The sequence below is a fragment of the Centroberyx gerrardi genome, chromosome 18 (assembly GCF_048128805.1).
Source record: "Centroberyx gerrardi isolate f3 chromosome 18, fCenGer3.hap1.cur.20231027, whole genome shotgun sequence".
NCBI lineage: Eukaryota > Metazoa > Chordata > Actinopteri > Beryciformes > Berycidae > Centroberyx > Centroberyx gerrardi.
Genome location: NC_136014.1, coordinates 5,434,571 through 5,457,876, shown reverse-complemented (window position 1 = coordinate 5,457,876; position 23,306 = coordinate 5,434,571). Strand labels below are relative to the sequence as shown.

At 40.9% G+C, this 23,306-nt stretch overlaps 1 protein-coding gene across 1 annotated transcript; it reads right to left on the bottom strand.

The window, feature by feature from the left end:
* Positions 1-1,610: 1,610 nt before the first annotated feature.
* On the bottom strand, positions 1,611-20,877 carry rab10 (RAB10, member RAS oncogene family). Its single transcript, XM_071921360.2, has 6 exons — positions 20,199-20,877; positions 14,977-15,037; positions 10,677-10,815; positions 6,221-6,310; positions 3,113-3,214; positions 1,611-2,841 (listed from the first exon to the last, which is right to left on the bottom strand). Exons 1-6 carry the CDS (start codon positions 20,323-20,325, stop codon positions 2,755-2,757), a joined length of 606 nt encoding a protein of 201 aa, XP_071777461.1. The 5' UTR covers positions 20,326-20,877; the 3' UTR covers positions 1,611-2,754.
* Positions 20,878-23,306: the final 2,429 nt, after the last annotated feature.

The following is a 23,306-nucleotide window of genomic DNA, read 5'->3' as shown; positions in this document are numbered from 1 at the left end:
CTGTCGGTATTTTGGCGACGTCATGACGTCGTGACGCGTTGCTAGATTCCTTTGTAGGCGCATTCGTACAAAAACGCTAGACAGCAAGGCAGTTTGGGACAAAATAAGTCTAACAACAGTTGACTGTTGAGTTTAGTGTCTACCATGTCACACTCACTACCCCATCTTTTGTTTATGGTCTCTGGTGTGAACCTGTAATGTACAACACGTGTGTCAGGCATTTGGATTGAATAACATATATATGTAAAGTATATAGCCTATAGAAAGCATAAAGATAAGCTGAAAATTGATTGTAAGGCTTAGTTGTATTATTCAAATCTATTGTTAATTGGTAAATGGTAACTTTAACTCACCTGCCATTCTCCTTCAAGATGTAAACACCAACAATGCAACTTGGTGCTTGGTTTCTTCTGGTCCTGACACCAGACCCTCATCATATTTTAGTTTTATTTCCAGCCTCGGGGTCAAAAGAGACTCCAGTCATCAGCCAGGACAGTTCAAAATGGTTCAATCTGAAGTGATATATATAGTAAATAAGCCTGATGTAACAATGATTCAAATGAAATGCAAACAGATAAGGGGCAATGTTGTTTATTCTTTTACTCGGGTCTTCTGCACTCTGGCCAAATGGATTATTCTCCTAATGGGACGATGAAGTCTTCCTTTTGTCTAGATAAACAGCACCCTCTGCTGGCCCAGTCTGAGAACAGCTGGAGACATCGAAAACCTGTGACTCTCGGCACTGAGCACACAATATGTCAGGCATTTGGATTAATAAAATATAGAAAGTATATATATATAGGAAACATATGTATCTGCTACCAAATCCAAAAGCATCCCCCCTGTGCAGTGTCCTTCATGCTAAAAGGAACTGAATGAATTAGTCTGTTACTCCCCTCTTTCACTCACACATGATGATACACAGGGATCCAATGAAGGACAGACCCACCTATGCTCAGTATACCTAGCTTAATGTGTAGGAATTCCAGTTTATCCACCTTTAAGATGATAGAAATCTGAATAGAATTGTTTATCGCTGCTGTCTAATAAAAACACTGAACAGAATTTTGAAAAACTGACTTCAGATTAATGACCATGATTTTTCAAAATGTGAAACTTGAAACTATGAAACTTGCCCTACCCATGTGCATCTATTCAGATAAAGATGAGAAAAATTCATATATTTGTGGTTGATTACTTTCTTGACAGTTAACCCTTTATCTTCCACCACCAGGTCACTGGCTATACACTGATGTTGAAGTTCAAGTCTTATTCTGATTCCTGCTCCATGTCTCTAAAAGCCAAGGAAAGGAAACAAGAGATTGAGGAAAGACCTTGGAAAGTTTAAACCAAACACTTTGGAGCCTAGCAGTATGTTCATGCCAAGTGGGAAGTCTGTGAGCATCAAGGTAGCAGCATCAACAAGGAGGACAGCATCTTTATTACAGATTCAAAAATCCTCCCTCCTCCTCCTCAGGTCACAAACCTCCCAGCTCTCACTTGTTATGAATGTCTATTACACAGTAAGTGGTAGAGGATGACAAATCTGTCATCTGGCAGGAGTGGAGACATGAAACTACACATATAGCACAGCATTGAGGACAAACAAGTTAACTTAAACAAGCTTATTTTTTAATGGATCTGCAAAATTGTTTGAATTTCCAAAGAGAACTTTTGAACCTCCCGCCCACAGTTACCCAGTGGCAAACGTTACACAACGTTACAATAACGCTACAGAAACGCTTCCAACCCAAAGAAATCTGCATGCAGAAAAAAAAAAAAAAATTATACCCAAAAACGGAAAAAAAAAAAAAAAAAATTTCAAAAAAAAAAAAGTCAAATAAAATCATACAGAGAAAAATAAAACATCAATAAACAGGACATATAATAATGCCGTTCTCTTGGCTGGAGGAGAAATTCAAACGCTTCTGCTTCGGTTCGGCTCCGCAGGGCGGCGCCAGAACTAACAGAATATTAAATTGTAATTTCATTGGGTGGATGTGGCTCCGCCCACCACACAGCCCCGCCCCTGTCTTCCATATAAGGCACAGGACAAAATAAACCCCACATACAAAAGGAGCTAGCCACGCCTCCGTCACTTGGTAACAAATTGTAAATGACCAAATACGGTTAGACAACAGAAACCCCACTAAGTGTACAAAATGTTAATCCTACATTTGTCTCTTTTTGTTGTATTTTATCAGTTTTTATTTTCTTTTTCGTTTTCCTCTTGACTGAAGGTGAGTGTTGGGGTTGGGGGGGAGGGGGGTTGGGGCGTTTGGGGGGGGGGGGGGGGGGGGGGGGGTGTCCAACCAGGTGAGTTCAGGCAAAGGAAATATATATATATATATAAAAAAAAAAAATGTGAGCTTGTCTTTTCACACTCTTTTTTTTCTTTCTTTGCAGCCTTTAAAACAAATGACAAGAAACGTGACGTGATTTCTCTTTTTATCGGAAATAAAAATGATCATCAGATGGGAGAGTGGAAGAATGGGGGGGGAGGAGGAGGAGGGGGGGAGGGGGAATTAGACGAGTGAAGTGGTTTATTGTTTATTCTGATAAAGAGACAGACAGAGACAAGAGTGTCAGTGTGCAAGAAAACTCATGAGACAGGTTAGAGGGCGAGAGAGAGTTAGAGTTAGCAGTTAGAGAGAGAGAGAGAGAGAGAATGTGTGTGTATTTGTGTCTCTGTGAGTGTGTGTGTGTTAGTGTGCGCGCGTGTGTGTGTGTGAGAGTGAGACAGAGGTGAGTTGTTCAACTGCAGCACTTGCTCTTCCAGCCTGTGACTCCGCCTCCGCTGCTGATGTCGACGTTTTCACTGTTGGGCTCTTTTACAGGTGTCTGTCGCAGATAAAGCACACACACACACACACACACACACACACACACACAAGCGATAAGCACACCTCATTAAATACACAGCATGGGATCAGAGGGAAAAACATTCAAATGACAAATTCTCTGCAAACACACACCTTATAGAGGTGCGTCCATAGTATCTTTAGTATGGGGATCAAATGAAGTTTCCTGATATCGATACTTTAACAAAACAAAGCCATAACAGTAACACCCCCCCCCCCCCCAATCACACAGACAGCAAAAGCGCACGCACCTTTCTGAGGATGTCTTCTGCTAACGTGAGGAAAGCTTTCTCGATGTTGATGTTGGCCTTAGCACTCGTCTCAAAAAACCTAATGCCATGCTCCCTCGCAATCTGTGGAGGAGGAGGAGGGAGAGATAGAGGGATGAATGAGGATACGATGAAAAAGGGGGGTCCGGTCCAAAAATAAAGTGGGCGATCTCCTGCGCGAAGCAAGAGATCAGGTATCCTCGGCCTCACCGACACACATGCACTCCTCCGGTCCCCGTTGGGGCTGTGTGTGTGTGTGGTGAGTAAGCAGATCTGTATCTGATGTCGCTAAATCTGCAGACTGACTGGTCACTGCTAGTTTGCTATGGTGCCATGAGCCAGAGCTCTTCACTGCCTGGGGTTTACAATCTATACTCAACATGAACGACATGAATAAGTGGCCTGGTGGATAATTCTACCCAGTGTAGTTTGACTGAGAACACCAGCTTGGTTTTATCCATGACCAGAATAGTGAACAGTGGCACTCTACCACCAGGGTAAATTACAAACCAGTCATCTTATAACTGATGGCATCCGATGATCATCTGATATCGTTGGATCAGCTTGTTACAAAAGTTTGTGGACATCGCTGGTATTTGATCCGGTTATAATTTACAAATATGTGACCCGCTCTATCATTTTCAGTCGGAAGTCGCAACGGTGCATTTGTGGATAAACGTGATTTTATGAGAAAAGATCGATTTTTGGCTGTTTTGGGGTTTCATCAGATTTTAATAAAATAAAGCCTTGGCTTTCATTCTGTGTAAAGATTATTGTGAAATTCAAACGCGAAATATAGTTTTGAAGCTTATAAAGGTAGGGTGACAAGCAGAACTACTAGCTTAATTTGTCAACAAAGCTTGCATTCCTCATGTTGCCAGGTTCGCAGTTTTCAATGTAACGTTACTTGGAAATGTTATAAATGCTGTAGGACTTAAAACACTGTTTATAAAGTTTGTCAGGGTTGTATTGTGGAGTTTTGTTATTGGTTTGTTATTTTGGACTAGTTTCGTTGATCATTGGGCTGTTTATGGGTTGGGTTTAATTGGCACTGGGAGGGTTTTGTCGCTAAGAACCTGGCAACACTTCTCCCCGTCCCTCTCTCCCTTACTATGTGTCCATGCATATCTGCTTGAGTGTGTGTGTGTGTGTGTGTGTGTGTGTGTGTGTGTGTGTGTGCGTGTCTGTGTATGTATGGGCACTCAAGACTGCAAATGTAATGTTAGTATGTTATGTTATGTTTGAATGATTTCTTTATTTGAATAAATGTCTCAGAATTGACTTCAAACTTTGAGGCCCTTTTTCTCAAAAACATCGTTTGGAAACAGTCAAGACATCAAGGGGTGCATCTCACTCAATCTTTGGAGTACAAAGATAATTTTGATATCACCAGAAAGCTTAAATTATCCTCTTTCCAACAGTGTATTAAACTCAAAATGCTTTGAGGGGTCACTGTGACTGAAAATGATAGAGCAGGTCACATATGTGCTGCCCAGTCCCACCACAGTCTTCTATTGTTTAGGGCTGCAACAATCTGTCAATGTCATCAATTATTTCATCTATGCAAATTCATCCACTTTGCGTATTCATAAACCATGTAATGTTTTGTTTTGAGCGTGGCTGCAGCCATCCAAAAGTGAATGTAAGAGGATTTCAAAAAACAGACCCAGAGTGTCCAAAGCAGGTGAATACTGTAACAGAAAACCTAAAATATGCTGCTGTGTTCTCTGCAAACTTGCAGCGGCAGACCACAGCAGTGACTACGGTGCATGAACAGCTGCACAGGAGAGAAAAAAACAAAAACTAACACAACTTGACGACTGCGCAGTAGCATGGTAAATGTTATTCAAACTAGGTTAGCCCACTAGAGAGCTAGCTTCATATCATTATGTAGTGAGGAAACCCGGGCAATTGCTACTTTTACTAATGGCCAAATTGCTGTTCTCAGAAAGACTGTTGAAAGATAGTGGCTGAAGGTCTATATACTGGAATGTAACCTAAAAGTGGTCAGTGATAGCCACAATGCAGGTCTAGAGTCTATAATATGCCCAAATGTAATGACATAGTCAACACTGAAATGTATGTTTATGAATTCTGAAATGTTCATTTGCAAACATTTTATTTTATTGTAAATTATGCATTAAGATTAATCAATTACAAATGAATTGTTAGTTGAACCCCTACTACTGTTTGCCACAAGGAGCTTGGCACTGGCTCAAGGGCATCTCAACTGTACTGAGGGAGGGGAGAGCATCACCCGCTCCCTTTTCCCCTATTAGGGGGACACAAAGTCCAGTCACAAGTCTGCTTCTCTAACCTTTCGGCTGCAGCAGCCACTTCCTGGAAAGGAACCTTGCTCATTCAAAATATAAAACATTCACATGTGCACGCTATCCGGAGTGGGCCTGCAGCTTATCATTTGCAGCTTTAATGTTTTAATTTGAAATTCAAACCACTCCACACATTTAAGGGACATTTTTACATGTTTCATTAAGCCTACTTGGCTCAGATGGCTGAAGTCCTGATAAACTAGGTTCTATAACTAGTTGTTGGCAACTGGTCACTGATTACTAGGCATAAGCCTTTATGGTATGCAAAGGCAACAGTAGCTTACCGCACATTCTACAGGGAGGCATTGGTTTTTAGTGGATGTTTTTATAACGCATATCAAGAAGCTACCAAACTAGTTTCACTCAAAACTACCTCATTTTAAATCCATCCTTCATGCATTATCTATTTAACAAACACCCGTGTATCCTGTAATGTCTGCTCACATAATTCCTCTCTCTGTATTGTCCTGCTATATCCATGTTTATTTAACTTTTAATTTTTTATCTGCCCATGTCAAACAGGGTGCTCATGCAAATGCAGGCCTGCTCTCAATGCCTCATGCTGTCAAGTGACAGGACTGGATTGAACTGAAATTACAGGAACTACAGCGGTCTTGCTGAAAGGCATAAAGTCTTTCTAGATGGAGGGCTATGTACTGAACATGTGGCTCCAAAACGGCAGCAACAAATCAGCCAATCAACACGTAGGACCTTGGTGACGAAGGGCTGCTTATAGCTGCAGTGGACTGCACCATCTCACCTGCTCCCCCTTGGCTTTTGGTACGACCCTCTTGTCCTCCATGTCACACTTGTTGCCTAGCAGCATCCTCTCAACGTCCTCATTCGCATGCTGCAAAAAACAATAAAGAAGCCACAGTGGATTATTAGATTAGTCTTCCATATGGACAACACGAACCTTAGCTTCATCTGTGCTTTCATCTGGTGGAAAACGTCACAGACCAAGGTAGGGTGAATATACCACACCTCAAGTTCAGTCTATATGAATTCAGTATGAAGTTTTTGCATCAGTGTTGGACATCAATGGTCTCTCTGAATCAGCAGTTTTGATGGGATCCACAAACAAACAAAAGATAAATCTCATAAATAGAAAACAGTATTTCAAGTTAAAATTATTTGAAATGTGACAGTCAAACCAATAAACTTTGTTGTAACAAGACTGAGAGGGTGCTTTTGAAGCTTAGGGAACTGACAAGAACAAATACATCTACTAACATTACAGTTGTGTGATGTATCCTTTTATGTTTGGCAAAACTGATTTGTTGTGAATTAACATATTCCTACAATAAGTGAGATTTTTCTGCATTTTTTTTAAGATTATTTTTTGGGCACTTTTGCATTTATTTTTGTGTAATTTTGAGATAGAAAATATATGAAAAGCCATAATAGTGGTTAATGATTTACAGTAAATGACCATCATAGCCCTCTTAAGAGTACTTTAAAAACACATTACATAAGGATTTGTGTAGAACTGTTTCAATGCAAAAGTGAAAATTGAAAAAAAGAGAAAAAACACTGCACCGGTGTATCTGTGAAAGGCCAAAACTGGCTAAACTGAGTAGACACAGTAGTCTAAACTGCACCCATAGTATTCTACAAATAGCAGAAATCGCCTTCTCTGGAGTGAACAGAAGTCCAACATGAGCAAGGCTTAGTTCTGATTTTCTAGTAAATGCGGCCTTTTTCGTTTCCTTGACCTCGCTCAAAGCTCTTTAACAGTGGGGGTGGGGGGGGTGGGGGGTTGTCAAAGAAAAATTACAAGAAAGCATTCCAGACAATCCCAGTGCTGAGCAGTCTCAACCAATCTGACACACTTAATGCATAACACCTGAAAAGAATCACTCAGGCCTTTGAGTCCTTCAAATGGAGTCATGTTTCATATTGCTCATGTCTCGTAATATCATGCAGGGTTTCTGCAGGTTTCAACAAGTTAAATTTAAGACTTTTTAAGACCTTTTTAAGACCATTATGAATGCAATTTAAGACCTATTTCACGTCCATACTGGCAAAAAAAGTACGAAGGATATGAAAGAAAATCGGAGTCCCAGAATTACTTGCAAAGTAAAATAATTTATTAACATTCAACATGAACATTCAACTGAACATGACTACACAGAACTATTGCTATTAATAATATAATATATTATATTATATTATATTTGGTGTTTTGGTTATATTCTAACCTCTAACCCTTATATTATCATATATAACTATTGTTATATGATTGATGTTTAGCTACCGTGTGTAAAGTCCAGAGCACCTCCGCTTTTAATGTTGGCGTAGATCCAAACGCTGTCTGGAGGTCGCTTACCAAAGTTGCAGGAGTTGCATGGGTCGCGCTGGGGCCGGACTTTGATGCTCCCAATGTGAAACCAGAATATTGGGTGATGGCAGGCGTTTGCTGCTGGCTTTTTACGGCGGCTTTATGTTTTTCAGACTTCCCATGCGACTCTAATGCCTTTATACCCAACGTTCTTAATTTCAGCGTTTTCTTGCACAAGGTGCAGCGGGCTTCAAATGTGTTTTCAACCGGCTTCAACCAAGCACTAAATTTGCTGTTCTCGAGCCAGATCTCGTTGAACTTGCACTTGCCCATTTTATGAAAGTAACGTTAGCCCACACACCACATCGCGACACACTAGCTGGGTATGCTCTGATAAATTCTGACCGGGCTTAGTGGTTATTGATTCCATGTTGGTTTCGTTTTGTAGTTTTGTTACAGCGTGATCAATACACATTTCTCCCAAAAACACATTTAAAAGCGAGACTGAAGTTAATGCAACTTTATATTTTATTAAAGTAACGTTAACTTCATAATCCAATCAATTTTTAAAACCTGTCAAAATCACATTTAAGACATTTTAAGGCCTAAAATTCAGATTATTGGATTTTAGACTTTTTAAGGACCCGCGGAAACCCTGTCATGGCGTATTGTAGCAGCCCAGACTAATGAAGTAAGATAATTGTGAGCTATCTTACACAGTCATGGTACTTTATTATCTAATGCGTTTGCTGTGGATCCCAGGAAGATTTCTAGTAGGAATCCTCACCAAAATAAAAAGTGAAATAGGAGAAGGGAATTAAACTGGGAAGGTGTTCTAACAGATGCACCTACAGACCAAAGAAGTGACGGGAGAGATGAGAAGTTGAAGCTAAGGCACAACTACCTAAGGAGACAACTACCTCCATCATGGGTGGGCCAAGCAGTGGGACACACTGACCATCTGTTATAGATAACGTGTCTTTTACTCCCATCATTCTGCAATATTAGCCCAGTTTGGAGAACTGTGGCTGATTCACTGCATGCTGCGTTCATTAGGCTGCATTCCTTTGGCCTTATGACCTTATGACACAAACACTTGCCCACACAGATGCTGGCTACCTCATGTTTCTATCCTCTCTCTGCGTCCCATACTGCACACACTAATATCTCATATAGTATCCGAATTAACATTTTGGCTCACCTGCCAAGGGCTGCTAAAATTAAAATTAAAATTACCTTCCAAGAATATTTTTTTCATAGCCAAAATAATTTATACACATTTTTCATAGAAATATGTCACCAGACATGTTTTCAAAGCTATTTTGTGTATAGAATCTGGTACTCTGTGTTAACTATCCAGGCAGCAGAGAAGGAAAAGAAGGAAAAGCTCAAAGTTCAATTCAAATGTCATTGTCTTAAAATAGTTAATGGTGGATGTGATGGGCAACTATTGATTTATCTGACAAAGATAAATTTCCCATCATTGGGAACTTGGCAGGTGGTAATTTTGAACACTGATCTCACATGAAAAAAGTATGGCAACAAGTTAAATTATATCTTTAAAATACTTTCATCATAGCAAACATTGTCTGTCATTACACAACAAATGTGCATTAAGATGAAAGTAAACTGTAAATCAAGATTAGAGCAACAATGCAACACAGGCTCTTCCACTTTAAATAATGGTCATTCAAAGCAACCTACAGCAGAATATGTTTTAATCCACTATTCATAATGTGTCAGGAGGCAAGTATGGGTGTGCGCTTAGTTGCCTGCACTACAGAGGAGACAATCTCTCAACATTTGACTGCTGTCATTGAATGAACTCCAGCACCACCTTAAAGATAAGAAGCAGAGCCCTGCTATAACAAGACTGACTCATGCTTAGCCTATAGCCACACTTCTACAATGGGCCAGATGCAAATTGACGTCTGGCTCATCTGATGTAGTTCAGTGAGACTCCTGTTCCACAGTTCACTGCACACAGATGGATCAGCTAGCTAGTTAGCTAGGCTGGCTGCATTCCCTGAAAGCACCTGTCACCGAGCCAAAGATTGGACAAAGATCTATCTAAAACAACAGCAAATGCAAAAGTAGTGTGAGGATTGTTAAAGTTGGAAAGCTGCCTCAAATTTAGACAAATTTAGACACACTGTAGGCAGTGCATCTTACTTTTAACTTCAACATTGTTATTATGCCATGCCATTATTGCAGTCCACTATGATAAGTTATTGGGGGCATCAAAATAACAGTATTATGAGATTAGTTCATTACTAATGTAGTGATGTAAAACAAACTAGCCTTGCTATAGCAAGGATTACAGGGTTTTTCTTTGCTTCTGGTAAGACGTGGTGAAGCTGCTATAGGAGAGGGTTTTGCACAGGGATGGAGAGCTAACATCACACAACAACCTTTAAAGACAAGCAAGAAGCCCAAACGCTAATGCCACTGTTGTCAGGTGATAACCTCATCACTCCACTTTTAGTAATTTTCACGTGTCAAACCTTACTTGAAGGATTATACAGTTCTCTATAAGATTGAGAAAATTCTACTGACACTTGTGTTTATAAATCCCTCTCAAATCCCGCTGGATCAACTCAAAATGCATGGCCGTCAAGCTAAAAACAAGGCTATGGAATGAGTTCCTGAAAAGTTGACATTTTAGATATAAAAAGTTTTCATCTGACAGCGGCAATGCATAGAAAGGATTCAAGTGGGATATTTTCAGAAGCTACACAGCGAAACAAAAGAGAATATATTCAACATGACAATTTGGGGTTCGTATGCCCCTAAAGATGCACATGGTCTATTGCAATCCAGACTAACTAATCAAGCCAAAATCCTGACAAGTTCCTTTACTGACGAGGTTTTACCATACCACATCCATCCAGACAATGATATGCACATTGAGAAAGTGTGTGCGTGTGTGTCTCACCTCGTCAATGTTACGCAGCCATTTGCTGATGTTTTCAAAGCTCTTGGCGTTGGTTATGTCGTAGACCAGCATGATGCCCATGGCTCCTCTGTAGTAGGAGGTGGTGATGGTGTGGAACCGTTCCTGGCCCGCTGTGTCCCTACACACACACACACACACACACACACACACACAGACATGTTGGTACGACTACACTAGGAAGGATATTCTATCGACTTCTATTCATTGTATTGTATTCTTGTATTCATTCCCAACCCTTGACCCCAACCTTAAAGGTTCAATCAATAAGTAAGATTTTTATTGTCCCATAGCACAAAATGACCACAATATCTGCAAGAGATTGACAGAGCTGTTGATCAATACCAATGATTAGCCTACATTCGGTGCTGAGATTTCTGGCTTTAAGTCCCTGCAAATTGCAAGACATTACAGCAACAGAGGCTAAAAAAGCCTTGTTCTCAAGGGAAAACAGCAAATGACAAAGTAGTATTACTATTCCAGTATATTTCATTGTGATATATTCCCTCTTCACAAGACGTTTCTGATGGCTCTCTGCTCTAATTAGCTAGGTTACGCCTCTCTGTTTTGGGAAAATGTGACTTCATTATTTATGCCAATTACAGGCCACCATAAACTGTGCCAGACACCTGTCAATGCTGTTGCCAGATTAGATTACTAAATGCCCCTTTAACCAATTTCTGCTCTGAGGACCAGAAAGAAAATGTCTTCAAAAGTTGTTTTCTGGTAATTGCACTACACTTGTGAAGCCTTCTGAACCTTGCAAGTCAAGTTAAACCTGGTACACAGACATGAAAATTGATGGGACCACCTCAGGCTAACCATGTCTCTCACACGTCTGCACTAGCATACACCTCAACCATGACACTTGCCTGTCTGGGAAAGCCCTGCCTACATCCATCTATCACTGCTAACAGAGATAAAGATAAAACAAAACGGAGCACCAGGCTCACATAAGCAGACCGAATCTCTAGTCATAATGGTTGTTTCACTTTGATCTTTAAAATCATCCTTATAGATCAGGATGCATTAACTGGCAGCTCCCAAGTTAGATTTTACTGGAATTGCTTGCTGAGCAAGACCACATCCCTGGGTGGTCAGGCTATTGTGTCCATAAAATGTCCATAAAAGTAAAGGGTAGGAGAGAAAGAGGGGGAAAAGTAATGTGGACACACACTGACATAAATACAGCGACAGAAGAGGCATTATGGACATTATCAGGCCAAGTGTGGACACCCTGATGTGGTCTCATACATCCAGTCTTTAAGATCAGGTCTCAGACCACATCAAAATTATCAGTATAACTGTAAACTAAAATTAAGTTTTATTCTTCCACCTGTTTTTTATAAATGTATAAATTAAAATGTGACACGTGACAGGCTACACAGAGTATCATTTACATCAGTTCCAATAGTGCCTTCTCTGAGTGGGTTCCAGAAATGGTTGTTGTGTACCCATAGACGATCAACTCACTAACCTCTGGAAAACCCACCACACCAGTGACATTACCAAAGTGGGTGTAGCAAGTAATTTAAAAAGTGCAAAAGGGGACATATTCAAAAGCTGTCTTTGGCTCATTGTTTCACATAGTTATGCACTTGTGAGGTGTGATTCTTTATTGATGCCTGTCTCTTCCTGCTTGGCCTCCTCCACAGGGAGGTCAGAGGTCAGCGTCAGCTACAGAACAGCAGCATTCTGTCTCGCTCAAGGACACGTCAGCAGGATGGACGCTTGATGACACGGAGGCCTGGTCCTCCAGTTCAAGGACAGTCTCCCTACTTACTACGTCACCCTGTTGCCTTCGTCTGGCTTAAATCACCCCAAAGAAGAGGCTGGTTGTGACCAATGCCAAGTTAGCACCTAAACCTCTCTAGCCAGGCAAACCCTTATGAAGTAGACTGTGACTGGTAAAGTCTGGCTGCTGTTGATAGGGGTTTGTACTGCTATACGAGGGAGGATCGACGGCAAACTGTATTATAACACAGCTTAGAAATCAACAACTTCATGAAAATCTAACTCCAACCATATCCTGCTAGTAATGTCAATGAAATATGCGCCTAGTTGCAGAAAAAAAGATCATTTTTCCATTTTGCATTCTTTTAAAACTAAAACTGCCAAATGTGTTTTACATGTGCTTGCTAATTCATTCCATTCACTAGAAATTATCATAACATATCACTACATTATCATCAGGGAAAGACTTTTTTTATCCACCAGCAGTTTTATTTTATTTAGAAGTAAATTGTTGCATAGACAAACCTGGAAAAGTGTAAAGCTTGCATACTACAAATCTTTTATTGATTTCAATCCAATATCCAAGATAGGTTGAGTCAGATGGTTGACAAGAGCCACATATCTGACAACCATACAACAAACTTTCACAGGGGATGAACGTGCTCTCCATGCTTTGTTTGAACCCAATAGCTAAGAGATGTTCATAGCCAGAGGCACTTGGGTAAAAATAAATAAAAACAACATTCAGCCTTCTTGAAAGTCATTTACTGTATAAAGTGTAATAATATCCATGTTATGTGCAGAGAGTGTCACGCTCTAAATTCCATGACTATACAGTATTTCCCATTAGAGCTGTAATGAAGCTGTTGTTTTTTATTGGCTCTATCCCTGCACGCTTCACTCTCCGCTAGAAATAAGCACAGATACAATCTTATCAAAACTCACCTACAGACACAAGTTCAATAGTCATGTGATGCTTGCTGGTATTTTACTTTTTTGTAGCTGATAAATCTGTTAATCCCAGTGGGTGAAATCGATAGTTGTGGGCTAAAATGATAACCCTGCAGCAGACTTCAGTGTTTCCCACAGAATTCAAATGTATTTGTGGTGGTAGGTGGGTTGGCAAGGGGGGGGGGTTGAGTGCCTTTTTATTCTTGTATTCTCTTATATTGTTAATATATAGGCTAATATCAATAAAGGATCCCATTACCTGGATGGCTGAAAAATTATCTAATGTCCTCCATTTTAAATAGTTCCATTTGTCAAACAAATAACTAACCTGTATATATCTAAAGTACTTTGTGTCAAAGATAACATAACTTATAAACAGTGCTACACTGTTCTGTTTGTTGCTTGCTTTTGTCTACAAGGTGAAGAATAGAAATGAGACCCCTTGTACAGAGAAATCTGTTTCTCTGCCCCTCTGCCCTGCTGCATCTCTCCGTGCTGTCAATTTCACCTGTATCTTTACATGGATACATTACAGCCTTTAACATTGTGACATTATCTACTCTGTTTTACTGCTCAGCAGCTCCTCTGGTCCAGACTGTCCCTGCTCCTCCTCAGGACAAGTCCTTTTCCTTCTTTGAAAATATTTTTCAATATTAATCTGGATTGAGGGAGCAAACATTCAGAGTTAAAAAGTTAATATTAACGTTATCAGTCCACTCAGTGGATACTGGCTAGCAGCTAGGCTATACAGCGTGCTAATCTCGGAAACTCAGCTGTATTCCGAGTAACGTTAACTGTTAGTTCTTCTTTTCGGGAATTCAGTCGGCCGTCTTCTTGGCATGGAAAAAAAATATCCCTCACGCGTGTGCAGAGGGAGGCGAACAGACGGGTCCGGTGAGAGAGCGAGTGAGCGAGAGAGAGAGAGAGAGAGAGAGACAGAGACCGAGCAACAGAGAGAGAGAGGGGGAGAGCGAGAGAGAGAGAGATCGCGTGGAGCAATTAGGGGCTGAGCGAATCAAAGCGCTACACACAGTTCTATGATTAAATAGTGAAAAAAAAGAAAATTTGTGGCGGTCAGTGCTGATATTGTGGCAGCCCGCCACAAAGTTTTCTATGTGTGGGAAACCCTGGAGGGGTAGAGCGAGGGGAGACTGTCCACTAGTTAATCGATCGCGGATGGCGTCGTTCTCTCGGACGGATAAAAAAATACAAATAAAAAATGCTAAAATGGGTCGCCAAATATACTTTGGCGGCCGTTAATATACCTGGGCAGCCCGCCCAAGTAAAGTCTATGTGTTGGAAACACTGACTTCCTATACTGATGACTAATTCCTGTTATATCGGATTTCTGGGCTTGGGGGAGGTGTGTCTAGCAGACGCTATCTCATGACTAATTGTGTGCATTATAAAAATGACACAATGCACAATTGGAAGGAGTTTACCATTTACAGATGATTCCCTATTTCGTATCGCCATATCCATATTAAGTCAATGTATTGTTCAGCCCTGTACACTTCTGCTTGCAGCATACACAGCACCTTGGATTGCGTATACCAACTAGGTAAAAGCCACACCTTGAAACAGTCTGTTAACTCACCAGATCTGTAGTTTGATCTTCTTTCCCTGTAATTCAACGGTTTTGATCTTGAAGTCTATTCCTGCAAAACAAAAAGCATAAAGCATATATCAGTATAGGCAACATCTGTCAGAATATATGTGCTCTCTGCACTGGAGACACGGACATAAACAGAGGCAAGACTGAAGCCGCTGACATGAGGAGAGACAGACATAAGTAAGTAAGACACTGAGTGACAGAGAGAGAGAGACAGAGAGAGAGAGAAATAAAAAACCAAGAAACAAATATAAACCCTGACAGAGGGATTGATGCAAACAGACAGAAACAGAGAGTGAGAAATGGAGAGATTAAGACAGAGGATCAGAAACCAGCAATGAAAGACACTTAAGAGAGAGGGGAAAATGGAAAGTGAGCGACAAGTGTTTCCATTGAAGAGACAATAACATTATCTCTTCCTGATTCTGCAGTGTCATGCCCAGACCCTCAGCCTATCAGCAGAGAGCTCTAGGATCAGAAGTTGGCTCAGAGTGACTGCTAACAGTAGCCAGACTGGGTGGATTAAACAAGCGAACCTACAGGCCAAGCTACATGGCCAATATTTAGAAGCAATACATATTGGCAACTTTCCCCACATCTCTTCATGACACCTACAGTAATAATACGCGTCATTTTCATATAGGCCTACATAAATGTCCATTTTGCTCCTCTCTATCGCTGATTGATATAACATAATAGTGATTCAACCTCTAGCTAGTTCATCAAAGCTTATACATTTGCTGTTATAAACACCCGGTGTCGAGTAGATCTTTCCCAGGAAAAATCCTCTGCCACACAGGAGGTAATGCTTTTTTATGTTTTGTTTACCAAAATATACCAAAACCTGTGAGAGAGAGAGAGCACACCTCTTCTCTTTCACAGGTTTTGGAACACAACTATGGGACTTTTATTCTGAAGGGCTGCGTGAACTGTGCGTGCGGCGGCGTAGTCTGGGTCATCGGCGAGCTAGCATTCGCTTTAGCTCCCAGCTCCCGAAAGCTGCGTTTTGGGAAAACAAAAGACTTCATTGGAACTTTGATGGTACCGTCTACATGATACTAAAGCCTAGGAGGAAGGCTGAAAGTTTGAGTTTTGTAAGTCTTTGTGACGCTAGTAATGGCACATACAAATCAATGCCATCTAGCGTCCCTTTGGGGCTCAAATTCCAATAGTGAACCAGGGCAATAAACAAGTCTTTGCACTGCACTCATGTTAACTTTCTACTTGAGTGTTAGGCAGTTTTACACATCTCTGGTTAAAAACTGTCAAGTTACTGTTTGACTCTGCTAGCAGCTGGGCATTTTTTTAATATTCATTTAGCAATGTGCATTTTAAATGTTGTTTTTAATTAAAAGCAATAAAATACCGTTGTGACAACGATATTGTAAAAACGCTTCCATTATGTGTGACAAATCACAACCTTTGAATGCACAATGTGCACCCATGCCAAAACTAAAGTTAAGATGGAGAAGCAAGCAAGTGAAACCTTACATAGAGCATCTTTGGAAAAACGCAATAACAAGCAACATAGAAAATAACTGATTGGCTCAAAGTTGGAGAGGAAAAATTTCCAGAGTCTGAACTTGAAAGCACTGTTTTAGTTCCTAAAAGTGTATCATTGTGTCATTTGGAGATACTTTGGTTTTAAACCAGATGATGACAAACAAGTACAGATTCTGTGCAAAGTTTGCCCTAGGGTTGTAACTGTAGCTGTAATAAAGTAGTAATTATTTTAATTTTGCTAATAAGAGTAAGGCAGTAAGGGTGAAAACAAGACTTTCTAGCAGCTGCTACTTTGAGAAATACTGCACTGAAAAAAGTGAAAAAATTGTTTCCTGAAACAATCATTATTAATAATCGTGAACACAACATTTGGCAAAATAACCGGGATTATCATTTTTGCCATTATCGTGCAGCCCTACATTGGGCCAATTAAAGGGGATGATTCATCCTTGTTGTTGGCCAAGAAGCGGTGTTTTCCTGCCAACTAGCTAGTCCAGCTAGCAGCTAGTCCAGTCAGAAGTTGTAGTGAGAGGTGATTTGCAAGTCCAAGAAACAGCTGTGCTCTAGGTGGGGCAGGGCCGTACAATAATGAAGAAACTGGCTGCCAAAGTGTGACTCACTAAACATTATACACACACCCCAGAGAGAGGGAGGAAGAGAAAGAAAGTGAGATGGGGGCAGAATGGGAGAGGAGAACCGTACAGAGGTTTCGCAGATGGGACACAGCAAACTATGCCTACATTCATACTTTACCTCAAAAACATTCATCAGAAGTGAGGATGTGCCAATACTTGTATCAGATATTGGCACCCGGGTAAAATAGGGTAAGGGTTTTGTCGATACTTAAGTATGACAGTAGGAGATGAATAAGTAATATTGTTGAGTATTCCTAGTCAGAACTACAAACAATGTTTGCATCAGTTTTTCTTGGTGGGCTGAATTGGCGAGTAGTCAAGAAAATATGTGACTTGGGCAATCGGACATTTACCTCATCACTGGAAAAATGGGCATAGTTCAAGAACAGAATGAAACTTTTTTCATGACAGCTGAATGCTGAATGGACAGGCTTGAACGGAATGTAAATGGAAAGTGGCCAACTTTCTTTTAAATCCCAGATGAACCATTCCTTCCTGAAGTATGAATTCCACTGTAACCATCACCAGTTTCCATGCAAAATGTAACATGTGTAGTGGAAAGGGATTTCAGAATGCAACATCATGCATATTCAGCACTTTAAATATGCATTGCCTCTGATATACAAGGGGGAAAGGGGGGGGGGGGAAGAGAGGGAGAAAGAGAGAGGATTGAAAAGGAGGATGAGTGAATGATGAGAGAGGGGGGTTTCCGGTGGGGGTATTTTGAGAAGCAGCTGTGCATCTCTGTCTCCAAAGGTATGAGTACTGTGTCAGAGGAGGGCTAACACACTCCTATTTCACACGTCCTGGCTCTGCTGTTCCTTCCCAGGGTGCTGTTCCTTTAAGTCTTCCTGGTTTAGATATCCAGTTCGGGAATGGTTTCATATTGGTTCCCTTTCCTAAAAGGAATATGCAGACTTTTTGGCATCTTTGATCAACTTGGCATTGTTCGGTGAGAAGAATGGTAATAGTTTAACTCTGTGTGTTTTGTTTCATATTTAGTGCAGTGCTTTTATGATTATTCTATGCTAGCTTGTGGCATCAACTAAACATAGTGTGCCAAAGCATTAGCATCCAGCCAACTACATAAATACTGAGCACAGAGATGAAACTGCTACCAACCATGTCATCACACAACAGTAAGTTGATCAAAGAGCTTATTTACCAAATGGTCATATAAAGGCAGTGCGTACTGGAAAGGCTGTGGCTTTATCCAGAAGTAGAACCATCAGGTTTTTACTTCCCTGGTAGGCAGCATGTAACCGCCTATTTGCTATTTGGCCAGGCAATCTCTCTTGACTTAGGGGTTTCCCCTGGTTTTTAGGGAGGCTTAGGTGGGAACACTGCAAGTGAGCATTGACTCATCTATAACCTTGTTGCAACAATGATTGTTGAGGATAGTTTCAGTTCAAGTGCTATGGTCATCCCTGTTTCTAATCTATAGTTATTTGAATACTTCAACTAACTGACTAACTTCTAAATGTTTGCCATATTTTCAGGGGAATTTAGACAAAATTTGACTTTCTTTTTAAACTTCCCATTTCAAACAGCTGTGGTGGTACCCCCACTACTCGATGAGGTGAGGAGACACAGTGTGAGGCTGGCTTCACACAGGGTCATGCAATTAAAGACTGTCGAGCACTAGAGTCCTCTGCATGGAAAAGGTATTTTTGAAACTCATTCTGAAGTTTTATTTAAGGGTAAGATCTGTCCGGACTGCTGCTCCCCTGCATCTGACTGTCTGTTCTTTCCATCATAGCACATCTCTCCCCTTGCATAATGAATAAGCACAGCTCATATATGGTGGTTTTAACTCAAAGAAGCACAACAGAGGTACATAATCAGAATAACATTGGTCAACAAAACGTAGACTGTAGATTGAGTACAAAGATTGAGTCTATCTCAGAAAGACAGACAGGCATACACACACACTTTAGGCCAACAGCAAGACAAAGCAAAGACAAAAAACATCTATGACACACCTAAATACCCAAACAAATGTATGTGACCTAGAACTATACCTGACAGAGGTCCAAGAGGCTGGATCATACATCAACAAATTTGTATGTAGCCTGGAAGCTATGGCTGTTCTTAGAATTATTGTCAGGAGAGTTGTTGACATTTAAGTTACTAAATAACTGACAAAATGTTGTGTTTGAAATTAAAGCTCAATGAAGAAATCAAGGATACCATGCCAATACATGGTAAACAACCGGCTTGGTGTGGTTATGCAAAGCACGTCTCCATCATGATTCATTACTGATCTTAGGCAACAGGAGTAAATGGAGCTTTCATGTGGGCCAAGCAGGGATTTGACATAGTTTGACACTTGACTCATGTGAGCATGATGTTGGACGCATGCGTAGAGGAAAGATAAAAGACAGCCGATGATACCACCATGATGAATTGTTTATGGTTTTCTTTTGAGTGGCTTTGCTTGTGTACGATATACATCAGCTCGAAAGATTACCAACATTTTGAGACTCATTCCCTCAAGAGTGTAATTCACAAAATAAGGTATATCCCTGACAAGCCTGACACAAACAAAGAGAGTCGCAAGCATTGGTCTGAAATGTCAACGCCTGTCATTTATTTGGGCAGACAGCTTTTAGTGGTAGTGGCTGAAGAGCAGCACGGCCCTATTGCTAGCTATCGCTTGCTAGCCTAGTCAGCTAACTAGCCACTGGGTCGACTGACATGACAGCAATTCCACTCGCAAACCGGTTACACTTGCAAATACTGTCAAATAAGGCCAAAACAATAACCTTGTTTTGCCATTTAAGTTACAGTCAGTCACTGCACGACTCTGATTTAGCCAACAGCTCATTAAACTGGACAAGAAGCGTTTTAGCTAACGTGGGCAGGCCTGGGGAGAAGCTAACGTTAGCTTGCTGATGTTTGCTGATAGCGTACTGACTGGCCAAATATGTCCTGCCTACCATTTCCAGCTAGTGGATGGAGCCAGGCGAATCGTTTGGTCCCCAAAACTGGAACAGCTATCAAGCTGGATCAAACGCTCCTCTGTGGTCTGACAAAACCAGAAACACCCTTACACCACCCAGTTCTTACCTATGGTGGAGATGAAGGTTGTGTTGAAGGCGTCGTCAGAGAAGCGGAACAGCACACAGGTCTTCCCCACGCCCGAGTCTCCGATCAGAAGCAGCTTGAACAGCAAGTCGTACGTCTTCTTCGCCATTGAAAGACAGTTTGTGTTCACCAGACAAAGACAAAAAATAATAATCTAGCACGCCTAAATTAGGTCTAAAGCCAGCTCCTTAGCCAACCTGACGAACTGCTCCGTATCTCTTGACTGTACAATTTGGGATTTGTTGGTTAGCTTGGCTAGCTAGTTGGCTAAATACCGCCCAAATATCGTGCCAGAACCGTGTCCGATAGGTAAGGTTATTTCCCAAGGCCCGACTGTTTTTCCCCTACAGCATGAGAACAGAAAGCAAAAATAGGATCTCCTCCCGTGTGATTCCTCTTTTCCACTCTTTCTTTCTCCCACACAGTCGGGACAAAATGGCTCCTCTCTACCCCGACTCACTCTTTCTTCAAACTAACAGCGAGCTAATTCAAATTCTCGGCACACCCCGTCATTCCAAACCCGTGCTACAACCTCGGCCGAGAAGAATTTGAAAAAAATCTCAACGTGAAAGTGTTTCAAATTAACGACCTTTTCGCAGTTATTTTGTTTTCTTGAGAGATTAGAAGCCGAAATACAGACGACCGCCGTCGCCTTCGAATGGGAGCCACCACGGCGACACCCTAGATCCATAGACACGCCTTTCCCCCGCCCCTTCTGTCAAAATCTATCTCTCTGATTGGTTGATATCCCTGCCATTCCAACAAATACACTAATATCATTGGTTGTATCCGCAAACACCGAGAGGTAAAAGGGCGTGTCTTAGATTGACAAGTAGAAAGGGCAAATGTTGCTGCGTAACTACCTCGGACATGCGGGCTCAAATTCTCCCTTGACTTCAGTGTATGGAATGTCACATATGATCCAATATGGCGACCAGTTTCTTGCGGATCTTTCTTGGCCGGGGTGTGTTTGATGGCAAGCTGGTTGGCCAGTTATTTGATGCGGTGACTATCCCAGCTGTGAGTCAGGCAAAGTGATGTCATATAACTACTTGTGTGCTTGTTACGGGCGTTTCCCACATCCTCTGTAAACTCTAAGGACATTCTCCTCCAGGTCCCTTGGAGAACTGTAAAACACCAATAGACTATTCTCAGATACACATCATTGGTCCTTTTGTGTGTGTGTGTGTGTGTGTGTGTGTGTGTGTGTGAGAGAGAGAGTCTCTCTTTCCTTCTTCCGCCTGTCAGAGTGGTTGACTCTTACACTCTTAGACACTCCTTCTGGAATGTTGAGTATGCCTCTGCTTTCTACTGCCAAGTACAGACTTGACACAAAGAGAGAAAAAAACAGGAACGAGGGAGACAGAAAGAAAGAAAGAAAGAAAGAAGAGAGAGGGAAAGAAAGAATGAGAGACAGGAAACAAGATGCAGCCATCTGAAGAAAAATGAACCCAAGCATAAAACAGATGTTAATGAGGCCTACTTGTTTGAGAACCAACTTTTTTGGTGGGTGAACCCCATATTGAGGTCATATTGAAAATTCCTGCTTTCCTCAACATTTAAAACACATTTAATTCCATAAACCAAGCTGCTGCTGGCTGCACGCCTTTCACAAAAGCTTCTGTTGTCTTCAGCTGTCTTTAGCTTTTCGCTTCAGAACAATCACACACTGTAAAGGTGATTTTGGTTTGACAAGGAAATATTCTAGGCATCCCATTTTCAAATGAGGTGAATTGTAATGCACTTCCCCCGAGAATGAGTCACAAAAGAATGGAAAAGGTGACAGCAAGAGCACCCAGGGGATTTTCAGGAGGATATGAGTGCATTTTCTGGTTCTGCCCCATGAAGCTCCAACAAACACTGTCAAAGACAGCCACCCATTTTTTTCACTTATGTAGATACAAGAGCTGTTAGAGTTGTTTTGTGGATTCTACTTCTGTGAGGTCAGAGGGATGACGTGGAATTCCCCTTCAACCCAGGCTTCCCCCTTTCTGGTCGGTCAAGCCTACATCAGCATTAATGCACATGACATTAAAGCTTTGTGGGAATCATCCAGTGACTTTGTAAAAAGAAAAAGAAAACACACCTGCATCTCACACATTACACCTTGAGATCCTGGTACAAATCTCCTGACCTCCCCTGGTGACATTGATCAACTGCAGGTCACAGTGTATCCCACATTTATGTCAGCAGGTGGTGCTATTGTGTAGTATTTGAGTATAATGCCTAAATGAGTCTTATGAATCCTTTGTTGGTTAAGATGAAACAGTAGCAATCAGTTGTGTATACGGCCTTCTTCTCCTATTCATTCATTCATTCATTCATCCATTCATTTATTGTTTTTACCTACTTGTTCCTATTCAGGGTCACGGGGGTAAAGGGAAACACCATTCAGTTTTCTTCTTCTTCTTCTTCTTCTTCTTCTTCTTCTGTCTTTTTTCCCCTAATATAAAGAGCCACCACCACTATTTATTTGATAGACATTGTGAGAGAGTTAATGGGATCATACAATTCCATACAGCGATCTAAACCCACCTAAAATCAGTTCACTCACCTTTTTATTTGCAGTATAGAGTTTATTATTAGTAGAAAACTGATGTAAGTTATATGAGGAGAGGGTCTTTTCAGGGACAAAAGCATTAACACTTTACTGAAAATATAATATAATTTTTTTTATGATTTTTATTCATATTGGTGGTTGTTTGCCATATGATGATCACCGACCGGAGATTAGTTTACCCCTCCTTTTATTTATCTACATCACTGCATAGGAATAATGGTTAACACTTTACTTGAAACCACTGTGAGGCAGAACAAGAAGATTATAATCCAATTAGAAGCATAGTTTATTTTTTCTTATGGTACAATCATCAGCCAAACATCAGATAATTACATTCAATTTGACATCAAGTCATTACAATGCAGTTTCTCCATAAAGTATTCAGTATAAAGTGAGTTCCCTTTAAATGCAGACAAAACTTTCTATTTTTTTCTCCCTCTGTAATTAGGACTGAATGATCCATATTAGATAAACTGGGAGCATCTACAATGTAATGAGTTTTTTAAAAATGTTTCTAGGCATATGCTAGA

What these genes read in the sequence shown, in the direction of transcription:
- rab10 (XM_071921360.2), bottom strand. Translation starts at nt 20,325, where the DNA reads ATGGCGAAGAAGACGTACGACTTGCTGTTCAAGCTGCTTCTGATCGGA. An exon ending in AAGATCAAACTACAGATCTG is followed by an intron (nt 10,816 to 14,976) that starts GTGAGTTAACAG and finishes GTGTGTGTGTAG; the next exon opens with GGACACAGCGGGCCAGGAAC. An exon ending in CAGAAGACATCCTCAGAAAG is followed by an intron (nt 2,842 to 3,112) that starts GTGCGTGCGCTT and finishes TATCTGCGACAG; the next exon opens with ACACCTGTAAAAGAGCCCAA.